This window comes from Candoia aspera, chromosome 13 (genome assembly GCF_035149785.1).
Source record: "Candoia aspera isolate rCanAsp1 chromosome 13, rCanAsp1.hap2, whole genome shotgun sequence".
Taxonomy (NCBI): Eukaryota; Metazoa; Chordata; class Lepidosauria; order Squamata; family Boidae; genus Candoia; species Candoia aspera.
This window is the reverse complement of record NC_086165.1, coordinates 14,715,962-14,728,185: the sequence shown is the minus strand read 5'-3', so window position 1 is coordinate 14,728,185 and position 12,224 is coordinate 14,715,962. Positions and strand designations below refer to the sequence as shown.

Genomic DNA, 12,224 nt, shown 5'->3' with positions numbered 1-12,224 from the left:
GGAAGGAAAAAATCTCCATTTTTCATATGTGCAGGCTCATTGAGGCTCTGAAACATCTCCAGTTTATTGTTGTTTCCTTTAAAATAAATTTCGAGCCTTCTTGGTTGCAGGAAAAAGAAACAAAGCAAGCTTCTGTTTCATTGTGGCTAGGACTTCCAGTAGATCAAGGTTAGGTAGAGGGAATCCGGAATTTTATTCGATCTTGAGATGCAATAATAATCCTATTATTGCTGTTTTATTGGTGATATCATTCTGTCCAAATTCAATTAATAGCTGCTGTGTGGGTTCATTGTGATTAGGGCCACAGGCAGGAGTAGGAAGATATGCAAATTTCTTTTCATTTATTCCATTTGTGCCTATGGGGCTTTTAACCAGCTCTCCCTGTTGCAACCAGTTACCGGAACTGTCCGGCTTTGATTCTTCCTCTTTGCAACAATGGTTTATTTGCATAAATCCTCTATGTAACTGCCAGTATCAGTAGATCGAATGCTGTATTGGATGCCCTGAGAACAAGGCTTTCCTGAAGGACTGTACCATTTTGGAGTGCACTTAGGAGATTCATTTAAAAGCCTTCCAGAAATTCCTGGTACGTTGAAGGCTAGAAACATTTATATAGCAGAAAGTTTTTTTTAAAATACAAGGAGAGTTTAATCTACGGCCACTTAAAACAATTTCCTATCTGTGTTGAGATTGTATAATTATGTGAGAACTTCAATAGTTTGACCCCTAGAACATTTAAAAGGATTTTTCTTCTAAGTGGGATTGGGATGAAAATACTCAGTGCGCATGTTTTGATTTCTCATACATGAGTCTGATTGGCTTTGTCTTGGTATTTGTGGCATGAAACCAGTCGTTGTGATTTGTAAACCGTGGTTGATGATATCTTAATTTGTTACATAAGCCCAGCCAAACCGCTCTGAAACCATAGCTTAGCATGTTGTGTGAATGGAATTTATATTATAACAACCTTGTTCTAATTATATCTGAGAAAGGCTGAAATTCATTCTTTTTCTTTTTCTACTTCAGCTCCAGAAAACCTCAGGTGGTCTTCAGCCTCATGATACTTCATCATTGCCCACAGTAATTATGAGAAGTAAGAGTGAGTAGCTTTTTTTCCAACTTGGTGCAAGTTTCCCAAAGCTCGTAATTTTGTTGTGTGCCCAGCTAGTCTTGATAGTCATGATCTATTAAATGCAGATGTTTAAGAACAACTGGGGAAAAAAGAGCATGTTTGTTAGTTAAGTCAACAGATCTTGACTTTCCATTCAGAAGAGTTCTTGCAGACCTTGCTGATACAGTGCAGAAGTTAAGATTTAGCCAAAACTGATTTATTTCTCCATACCCATGTCCATTTTTTGAATGCTGCTCTAATTCATGTTACAGAATTATGCATTAGGAAGAATATGACCCATTGCTATTTTTTTTTTAAAAAAAATCCAGAAAGGAGGCCTTTTTGGTACCTTCTACATCTCAGTTTCACACAGGACTATGAGTGGTTGACTGTTTGCTGGATTTACATGTTGCATTATTGCATTACAGCACATGGGTAATGTAACCATAATTTCTTGAATAAGCCACAGTTACCTCGGGTTGTAGAAAAAGCTAAGCGAAAAGCAGACAAACCACATGGTGAATTAGTGCTATGGACCTGGCACTATTACATTTTGTGAATCACCACCTGAAATTTTTGCTCACTGTAATTTCATTGCTGTCAGATAATTCTCAGGATCCGATAGATACTGTGGACAAACAGCTACATCTCGAAACAAGTAAGACTTTATAGCTTCGCTGAGGTTCTGAATTGATCAGGCTTTATGAGTTTTGGTTAAGCTACAGCTACATAGCCATGTGTCTGTGATGAAGAATGCTCTGTACTGCATCTTCAACCAATTTAATTGGTCTTATTGGCAGTGCAGTATTTCCATGGCTGATCTCAAGATGCAGGCACCTTTGTTATGGACAAAGTTAGCCCTTCATATAACCTGGCCCTGAATCATCTACAGCTCTAAGGAATGTCTGGGCATTTGCCAAACCCTTGGGAGAAATAGAATAGCAATCCCACAATCTCCTTGTTAACTTGCTGGATTAAGGCAAGTGGTTGGCTGCTGGTGGTTTAATCCAACAAGAAATTTGTATCATGCTATCTGAGTTCATGCTTTCAAATGAGACATAGTTTGTTTAACTGTGGTTCATTGAATAAGCTGTACTTGATTAGTATTATGTTTCAGCCTGAGCCATAAAACATTATTTGCACACTACAGTAGCTACTAAGTTCACATACATGTAAACCGAAATCAAACCACTGTATGGCTTAGTTCAAGGTGAGACTCCAACCACTGAGTTTGAACTTCACTTGATGCAAAAGAAAATTTGCAACTTCACCAATGTTTTAGTCATCATTGCTCATAGCAATCACAAAACGGAAAGCACATTTAAATAGATCTTTTTCCTTGCCAGATCCAGCTACCATTTTGAATCTAATTGCAGAACTTGCTCCTTCCAGTAAGTGATTGACCCAAATCCCATAGATCCCCAGCCCTGGATCACAATTCAGTCAGGTGGAATTCTGAGAATTGTGAATCAGCCATCTGGAGGGCACTATACTGGAGAAATCTTTTATAGAGACTGGCAACAACTTTGAGCATACATAACTCGAACTACGTTTGAAGAATGATGGTCAGAAATCTATTACAGGTATGGGGACTTGGCCTATTTTATTTAGAATGGAACTTGCCTGATGTTACAGATCAGCAGTGAACCTATAGACATGGAAGTGTTTAGATTTTGCTGAACTACAGCTCTGAGCAGTCCCCACCAAAGTGGCCAAAGGGGTTAGGAGTTCTATCTCAGGAACCACAAGACTACAAGATTCCTGTTACAGATTCTTAGTTATAAAGCACCCGTCCAAAAATGTTATTGTACCAATACACTCCTCCTACATTTTAAGTACTTCAGAAACCTTCTTGGCTTGGCAGTTATTTATGGATTTATTGTATGCTTCTCCTTCTCCTACCCAATAACACCACTTCAGCCATTCCAAATACTGAGTTGAACCTGATGTCTCACTGAACCTCTTGCTGTATCTGTTGATTTTTTTCCTGCAGGTTCTCAGCCAAAAGAGCGACCCAGATCAGCTATTCTGGCTCCTGATGAGAACATGACAACTTCAGTGTTCAATAGTAGGCGATCCCAGCAGAACCTGGCCCTTTCAAAGAGTGTCTCAATTCAGAACATTGCTGGGTAAGGGTTTGCTTGCTTGTTTTTTGGAGGGGGTCTCTATTTAACATGTACACATGCGCATGATAAATGATGATGAAGATTACTCAGGTGAAGAATGTGGGAAGAAGATTCCAAACTCAGCTTTTGACTTTTCCACTTAAAAGATCTTGGATGAGAGTTGGGGCTAGCTATGTTACTGGTCTTGCTCAGCATATGAAAGACTCCTTCCCATGGTCAATGCATTCCCCACTTTTTGAATGACACTGGCTGCATTCATATCTATTGCTAAGCCAGATTTTTTTTAGTAATTGATTTTTGGAGAAGCCACAAAGGCCTAGCTCATATAACATACTACTCTGCAAAACAGCAGTATCATTCAGATAAAAATGGCACTAACAACAACAACTGCTACAGCAACATAAAAATACCCTTGCTAGACCAAGCCAACCATCTACCTAACTGAAGATTGTATAACAGAGGCTAGTCAAATGCATTGAAGAAGTTCACAGATATGGACAGGAGAGTTTACTTCCACTATAGCTCACCAAGAATACTGCTAGGGTTTCAGGAGGTTGTATATAACTATCAAAAACTATTAGCTATTGATAGTCCAGCCTTCATAAATCGTATGGTTCCTTTTAAAACTTAAAATGAGCATCATCTTATCCAATGACCATGAATTTCACAGTTTAACAATATATAACAATCAGCTTTTTTTTATCAGTCTGAATCTTCCCATGTGTGATTTCAAAGGATGACTTTGAGTTGTAAAACAGAAAGAGCTATGTAACTCTCTAACAAAAAACTGATTCTCTTACAAACCTACCAGTCTAGCCTGAACTTCTGAACATGACAGCAGGAGAGGGACAAATGGCAGCATATGCATCATAGTGTCATTATGTATATGTTTTTATGCATATATGACATGTATTTTTATATTCTATTTATATTGCATTTTTAAATCTTTGTTAGCTGCCCAGAGTCACGTTAGTGAGATGGACAGTTGTATCAATTGATTTAAATAAATAAAAGGTAAATTGTTGTTCCAGATATCATTAATGCATCAGTCAAAAATTACATAATTGTGCTATTTTCTCAATTATGACATGATGTGTCATTTTGATATCAATGTGGCTTGTTATGGACAAACACTACTGCTTCTTAGGAGTTTACCCTGCTTTCCCTGTTTCTTGTCCTGCCAGGGTTGGAAATGATGAAAGTGTCCTTCATACGTGGAAATTCCTCTCCCAATCAACAGACTCCTTGAATAAAATCAGCCGGGTGAATGAATCCATGGAGTCATTAACAGATGAAGGTAAGTGACCGTGTTGGGAAATAACAGATTTGAGTATAGGAGAAAAGCTGAAGGATATCACTAGAGAACAGAATCCTTTCACACATGCTAAATTTCCTGCATGAAGAAAGCTGACTCCAAAAAAAGCTTACCATAGATCTCTTCTTATATAACAAAAATATGGGAGAAGCCGATGATTGCTAATTTTCCAACACCGTTTGGAAGGCTACAACATCTAGCATCCTTCACCAATAACCATGTTGAGTGGAACTGCTTGAAGTTGATGTCCAGCAATGTTTGAAAGGTTGTATATTGCTTCATTAGCTCTAGATCAGTGTTTCCCAACCTGATAGACTTCCAGTTTCCCAGCCAGCATTGCTCTTGTTTGGAACTATGGAAATTGAAGCCCAGACACTCAGAAATAACCCAGGTAGGAAATACTGCTCTAAACTGATTCATTTGCTACGTTCTGCACTATGTACAAAAGAGCTTTTAAATCTAGTTTTTTTTACTGAGCAAGTAAACCCATGACTGGGCTGCAGCATGTCAGACTACAAGAGGGATATCTTGGGCATAGCAAACTAATATGATAGAAGGAAAACTACATGAAGTAATACAGAGCACATGCATTTTCATTTTAACTGATGCCAGCCTGGGACAAATGAAATGCTTAAGCATTGAGCTGGACTACCTTGGAAGCTGATATATTTCTTGAACTCCAGCATGTTTTAGAGAATGAGATTTGGAGGGCGAGTGAACAATTCCTCAGCTCTGGACCCTTGTATAAATTGCTTCCATAGCTTGATTATACCAGCTTCACCAAATCGTCTTTCGATATTCTGTTAATTTACCCAAGTAAACAAAGGCAGATAAATTACATCTTAATTACAACGCAATTACCTGAAATTACAGTAATGGCTCACTCTGGGAGATTTGCACAGTAATTGTGGAATTACTCAGCATTAATTACTAAGTTACTTTTGAAAAGGTTGTGTTGTCACCAAATTCTTTTGGGTGTATGAAGGAGATTTTCTATGCTTGTAGTGAATTCAACCTCAACTGTGTGATAATTTCATGATGTTTGTCACCATAGCAAACTGTGTAGCATTCTCACAGGGTCCCAACTCAGTGCAGGTGATCTTTTTGTACTCAAAATGGGAGCAAGTTTGCAGTCTATCCAGCTTGACTCTCTCCTTCATAAATTGTCCCAAAGGGAGTGACATTTCTTAAGACAGAAGGGGAGAACTCTTGCCCAAGGTGCAAAGTAATATCTTGCAGAGAGTTTTTGATCAACAGCTGTGTGTTGCCTGTAAAATAGAGTTCCCTTTCTCTATTGAGCTCAGCAGCTGAACTCTACAGGTTACTCCTCTGATTACATTACTAGAATGAAGATCCCTGTGAATGGTCCTATTTTGGCTTGTTTCTAAATCCTAGAAACATTACATGTAAGGCCTGAAATGATCTGCAAACTAATATTCTGAGATATTAGTTTGGGGCCAGGAGGCACCCAAGACTCTTGACTTTGGATCATCATCAAAGGACTCACCAGAGACCAAAGCGCAGGGTCACCAGCTGATACTAAAGTATCATGTACAGAAGGCAAACTAGGTTCAGGAATCATATCACTTCTCCCTCTTCCCAGGGGCAGACATGAATGAAGGGCAGCTCATGGGAGATTTTGAAACAGACTTGAAACAGCTGGAAGCTCAGTCTTGGAGTCAGGTGGTAGACAGCAAGTTTCTGAAACAGCAGAAGAAAGACATTGTGAAGCGGCAAGATGTCATTTATGGTGAGTGCCAGGCAAGGAACTAAGATCTCTGGTTTAAATTCTGCAATATAGAGGCAAATCATGTGGTTTTGTATTCTTTGTATTTTTAGCTGTACCATAGTGTGGTTTGCTTGATTTGGGATAAATGTGTGTTTGAAGCCAGCCATGGTGGTTTGCAATGCATGGTTTATGGCTTAATGTTATGCATGAACCAAGTCACTGTAGCTTACTCAACAACCATGTAATGGGTTGGCTCTCCTCTTTCCTAGATTTGAGAACAGGCCAGTAGGTATAGAAATGACCGAAGTCCTTCCAATGCAGATCTCACTTACAGGAATGGGTTCTGAGATTTTTGCTAGCATTGCCCCCATTTATTCTTTTTTTAAATAACTCTTTTGAGCATCTTACACACCAACTTTTCTACCCTCTATTCTGTTCTTTGCTGTTTTATTCTATGGTGTGACATATGTGTCCTTATTCTGCATTCTTTTTGGTTCATATTGCCAGTGAATTGCTTCAGAAGTTTTCTGATGTGGTAGGTATGGTCAAACAAGCATTCAAGCAGTTCTTGAATCTTTCCCAGCCATAGAAGCCTTACTGGCCTCTAAATCAAAGCCAAGAAAAGCTGTAACAGTGCTTTTCCATGCATTGGCAGAGCCTTACACATATCTCTGATTCACCCCCCCCCCCATGCTCCTCCTCTCCAGAACTGATGCAGACAGAGATGCACCATGTTCGGACCTTGAAGATCATGAGTGATGTCTACAGCAGAGGCATGGTGCAGGAACTGCAATATGAGCAGCAGATGGTGGAAAAAATCTTTCCTTGCTTGGACAACTTGCTAAACATCCACAGCCAGTTTTTTCAGCGAATTCTGGAGAGAAAAAAGGAATCTCTGGCTGACAGAAGTGAGAAGAACTTTGTCATCAAGAAGATAGGGGATATCCTAGTGAACCAAGTAAGTTGTGAAAAGCCTTGCCTTGAAAGATGGCCACCAGTTCCAGATTTCTGTTTCATTCTTCTCTGCCATTCCTCTTGCACTTTCATCTATTTGATGAAAGAAAATTTGCTTTGGAAATGCTTTCTAAGGAGTAGGAAATTGTGGAGAAATTCTCATGGGTGAAGTGTGGTTTTTTTGTGCTTAGTGATGAAATAGCCAAAAGACTTGTATGAAGATCTTGTTCAGTCGAGTCTACAACAGATTCCCTGGCTTCCATTCAGTCTTAAGGAGGACTGTCTGATCTATTTTATTGATGGCAACCCACTTCTGCATTTTTGCCAAGAAAACCGCATGGGCATTTCCACAGAGTGATTGCTATAGAAGACATCTTTAGCTTTTTTTCATTGTCCCCTTAAATAGTTTTAATGACACAAGCAAAAGCAAAATCACAAGTGGAAGGTGGAGTTGATGCAGCACAGAACCATTGTCTCCTTTAATTAAAGGAGCAGCACAGATTCTGGGAAATCATTCCAGATAACTTCATAGCCTATTTGGATTCAGTTAAGACCCCAAGAAGAATTTAAATAACCCATATATGAAATATCCAAACCACTGCATTTGCAGAGGCTTCCCACCGAAAACCTCCCCAGATGTCCACTGCCTTGCCTCTCTCAGTAGCTGGCTGTGGTGTCTCAAGCGAGCTAGGTTGGTTTTCCTCACTCCAGTTGAAGTTTTCTGATTTATCTCTTGCATCTTGCAGTTTTCTGGGGAGAACGCTGAGCGAATGAAGAAAACATATGGGAAGTTCTGTGGGCATCACAATGAGGCAGTGAATTACTTTAAAGACCTTCATTCCAAGGAGAAAAGGTTTCAGGCATTCATCAAAGTAAGCTGGCAGGGGCATGATGTTTTGTGAGGGTTGTGGGTGTGTCGCATAGAATGATAGGAATGAGTTAGAAACATGTCAACTGAAGGCGGTTGTGGGTTTTCTGTGTCCTCACCAAGACTGCATTACAGTCACCCATACACTAGTAACAAAGGAGGCTGAGGGTATTTGAAACAGTATGTTTGAGCTTGGAATAGGTTGTTGCAACCATCTCAGAAATATTTTGTACTCAAAATAGTTATTGAACTTGGAATTGGGTTGTTAGGGGCTGAAACACATATCTGGCGTGGTTGGACAGCCAGTTCTGAACATGAAATACAGGGTTTTGAAGTCAATGTGTTTTGATTTTGAAACATTTTGCAAATCCCTAAGGAAAACTATGGACACGATATGCAACTGATACCAAATGGTTATTTAACAAATTTACTCTTCTCCCAAGATTTTCATTTGGTGTATATCTGTTTTGGTTTCATTTGGTTTTCATTTGGGTACATCTGTTTTTCTGTTGAAAAAGACTCTGAGGAAAAGATGCAGAAATAGGAAATTGATGTTTTAGAAAGATGGGAGAACCTAGCACCATTCATACAACAATACAGATGCTTAACCTGGATTTGGAATTAAACCCTTTTCTGAGTTCACACAGTGCATTGACCAGTAAACTAATGAAATGGGTTAAATACACACAAGGTGCTAAGCCACAAATCCTAAGATTAACATTATCCAGGCTTTGTGTGTACCAGGTGTTAACTGACCTGGTTTTATTGAACTAAAAGCCTGATCCATCTGGTGATTTCTCTGTCTGGATGAGTGATGTAGTCTTCTAGATGCTGTTGGCCTGCAATTTCCATCAGCTCTGGCCACTCTCTTGCCAACAGTGAAGGATGATGGAAGTTAACACCATCTGGAGGGCCCACATTTGTGTATCTGAAATTAAAATAAATCCTCCCCCCATGCCTGCAACAGACTGCATCGTGCGCCTATACGGTTGAGTCCGTCCCCGTCACTTGCGCTGCAAAATAAGGGACGTTCAGCACTGCTGTGCAGATCCTGGGCCCATAACCTCTCGTGGTAGTAAGTCTTCTCAAGAAAAAATACGGACAGTCCTTTTCTTCTTGTTTTATATACAGTCTATTTACAAATATATGTATATAGCAGGTTAACTTACAAAACGATGTGCAGCAAGTAACAGCCACAGCAGAGATTCTAGAATCTCCCATTTCTATTAATCCTATCCAATCCCAACAAGGACTGCATCATGCATGACTCAGCTATTTCTTCATACGTATTTCTTCATAAGTATTTATCCTTAACACTTGTGCGTTAATTGTTTTCTCTGCTTCAGCACTAAATTTAAATTTAATTCCTTGACACTAAATACTCTCTGGAGACCTTTAGACTGGCCATGTTCCTTAAGCATATTCTCACTACAAAGCCACAGATGGTGACTGTGGAATTCTATTTTCAGGTCTATAGTCAGCTGACTAATACATAAAATACTATTTCCTATCAGGTGTTTCAATTTGTTCTCCTTTCTTTAGAGAAAAATGAGTAGCTCCGTGGTGAGGCGCTTGGGCATTCCTGAATGCATCTTGCTAGTAACACAGAGGATCACCAAGTACCCTGTGTTGCTACAGAGAATACTACAATACACCAAAGGTAGGTTTTCCTGTAGTTTTTTCTGTAATCCTCCTCTAGTTGCCTTCCGTTTCTAGAACTAAAAGGCCAACATCTTGGAAGGCACTGACCTTTTTTCCAATCTGGAATCCCCAGAACAGTGGCATTAATTTGATCGGGTTCATGATTTTATAGACCATGCTTTAAGTGTTTGGGTAATCGTTTATGTCTGCATGCTGTGGGACTGTTGTTTTAGATTTTGTGCTCAGCTTCTGTTCACTGAAACAGTCCTTTTACAGTGTTTCCTTTCTAAAATGAAAGTGTTTTAAAAATATTTCAGTTTTGCCTAACTGTTTAGTTGTAGCTTTGAAAGGCTAAATAACTGCATAATGAGGTGTAAACCCTTTTCCTATGAAAAGCTAGTGATCCTTGGGATGAGTCGTCTGGGGAGATACAGTTTAGTTGGAGTTCACAAATGGAAACATTGCAGTGTTTGCTCTTTTTGTGACATGCCATCTGTTCTTGCTTCTTTCCTACATATCCATGCATGCAAAGTGCAAGAGAAAGAGAGGTCTAGCCTACTGTAGCTGAAGAGCCAGATGTACTCAGGGTGACATGCAAAACAAACCAAGTATCCTAGTGGTCTTTCACAAGACCCTTTCTAATTCCTCCTGTGGCAGATGTTTGCTTAGATACAACTACTGGATACAAGACTGACATTTGGCCATCAGTGTTGCAAATCAGGGGAGGTAACTTTTTGTAGTCAGATGCTTTAGTATGTGTATATAAATAATTTGGTGGCCAAAGACAATGGTGTAATGATGTCACCAGAAGGATTATGACGCACACACAGAATATGGGCTTCTGTGGAAATTGATGTGCTTACTTTTAAAACTGCATTAAGCTAGGTGGACATGAAATTCATCCCACATAAGCAGCCATCAGCCTTGGAAATTCTGAAAATCAGAATGCAGAATCATGCTGCTGTTTGTTCATCACTGTGTTAATGAATTTTGGTGGTGCAAACATTGCTGGTCAGTTACATGGCCTGGATCCTTCTGTTCTAAGCAAATTCTTTCCTTGGGAAGTGATCTAGAAGTTAGCAACTGATGTGGGTAAGTTGTTGGTCAGTGAAAGACAGGATAAAAAACAGGGCTGAGCTAGGAGAAGTTAAATATTTGGAGGGAAAGAAGATAACAAATGGAGTTTTCTTCTGTTTAAGAAAATGATACTGAACATCAAGACTTGGTGCTTTCGTTAAACCTGGTGAAGGAAGTCATAACTGCAGTTGATAGCAAAGTAAGCAACTATGAGAAGAAGATGCGCCTTAATGAGATCTACACCCGGACAGACAGCAAGTCAATCATGAGAATGAAGAGTGGGCAGATGTTTGCCAGGGAAGATCTGAGGCGCAGGAAGTTTGTCCGAGATGGGCCTGTTTCTCTCAAAAACGTGGCTGGGAGATTGAAAGGTAAGGGGTGCTTTCAGTGCAATCCCATTCAGTACTGCCTTTTTGCCATGATTCATTGGAAAGGATATGGTAGGCACTGTAAGGTCCTTTCAACATCTGCTCCATGAGACATCCAAGCTGGGTTGCTTTCCAGGTTGTAGAAACTGGCTGCAAATTCTTCTTGCAACATACGTATGACATGGCTTCTGAGAAATCTTCTATCTCAGAAAAAATCTTAGTTGCGGGGGTGGAGGGAAAGGACTGAAGTGGTGCGTTTTGCACACAGTGGGAATGTTCAACTGCATTTTGCCTGGAGGGCTGGGGGAAGGTAAGTTTTTCAGGGGACTCCTGAATATTTCTCAGACAGTTCCTGTTTGGTCTGAACCAAGAGCTGAAAATTGATGGTATCAAAACCTAAATGGGAAAATTGGTAGGCACCAAACTGGTGACTTCTATGAAATTCCACCCACTGCTGGGTACAATTTGCAGAATCTTTTCTTTGATTTGAAGTTGCTTCAGGAAATGAAACATGAGACATTGTGAGTAATACTGATAAATGCAGACCTATCAGGTTTTGGTTGGCTGGTTTGACAACCTGATGTCTTGATGTTCCTTTCCTTATCAGAGGTCCTGGCTGTTCTTCTCTCAGATGTTCTAATATTCCTCCAGGAAAAGGATCAAAAATATGTATTCGCATCCCTGGTAAGGAATTCTACGCTTTTTTTTCCATTTTAAAAAAAGTTGGTGTACACTTTGGCTGCATTTGCACAACACACTTAATGTGGTTACTGAATTAATCCATTTTCTGGATTTGGCCAAATACTTCTAGCCATAAAAATAGGCAAATAGGCTAGGCTGATGTGGAAGAGCAGGCTGCTTGAATAAAGTCGCAGGCACCTGTGCTGCCTCCTTTCCCTCCTATTTGAGCCTCTTCCCCAGCATCAGTATGGCAGAGTTGCCAATAAAGCTGCAACTTTGACACCGGTGTGAGAGGAGATGTGTGTTTTGGAGTTCTGCAACCACCAGCAGACCGAGTACAGCAGCCAAAGGAAA

At 39.9% G+C, this 12,224-nt stretch overlaps 1 protein-coding gene across 2 annotated transcripts in view; it reads left to right on the top strand.

Moving 5' to 3' along the window:
• The window catches only part of AKAP13 (A-kinase anchoring protein 13), a 119,902-nt gene that overhangs the window by 90,863 nt on the left and 16,815 nt on the right, over positions 1-12,224 (top strand). The window contains exons 15-23 of one of the 2 annotated variants that reach the window (XM_063314309.1): positions 1,027-1,093; positions 3,105-3,240; positions 4,422-4,534; positions 6,156-6,302; positions 6,989-7,239; positions 7,982-8,107; positions 9,646-9,763; positions 10,944-11,192; positions 11,797-11,873. In XM_063314309.1, coding sequence (XP_063170379.1) covers positions 1,027-1,093; positions 3,105-3,240; positions 4,422-4,534; positions 6,156-6,302; positions 6,989-7,239; positions 7,982-8,107; positions 9,646-9,763; positions 10,944-11,192; positions 11,797-11,873 — 1,284 coding nt within the window. Of the gene's footprint in view, positions 1-1,026; positions 1,100-3,104; positions 3,241-4,421; positions 4,535-6,155; positions 6,303-6,988; positions 7,240-7,981; positions 8,108-9,645; positions 9,764-10,943; positions 11,193-11,796; positions 11,874-12,224 lie in introns of both variants that reach the window. The other variant, XM_063314308.1, reaches the window with a different exon arrangement.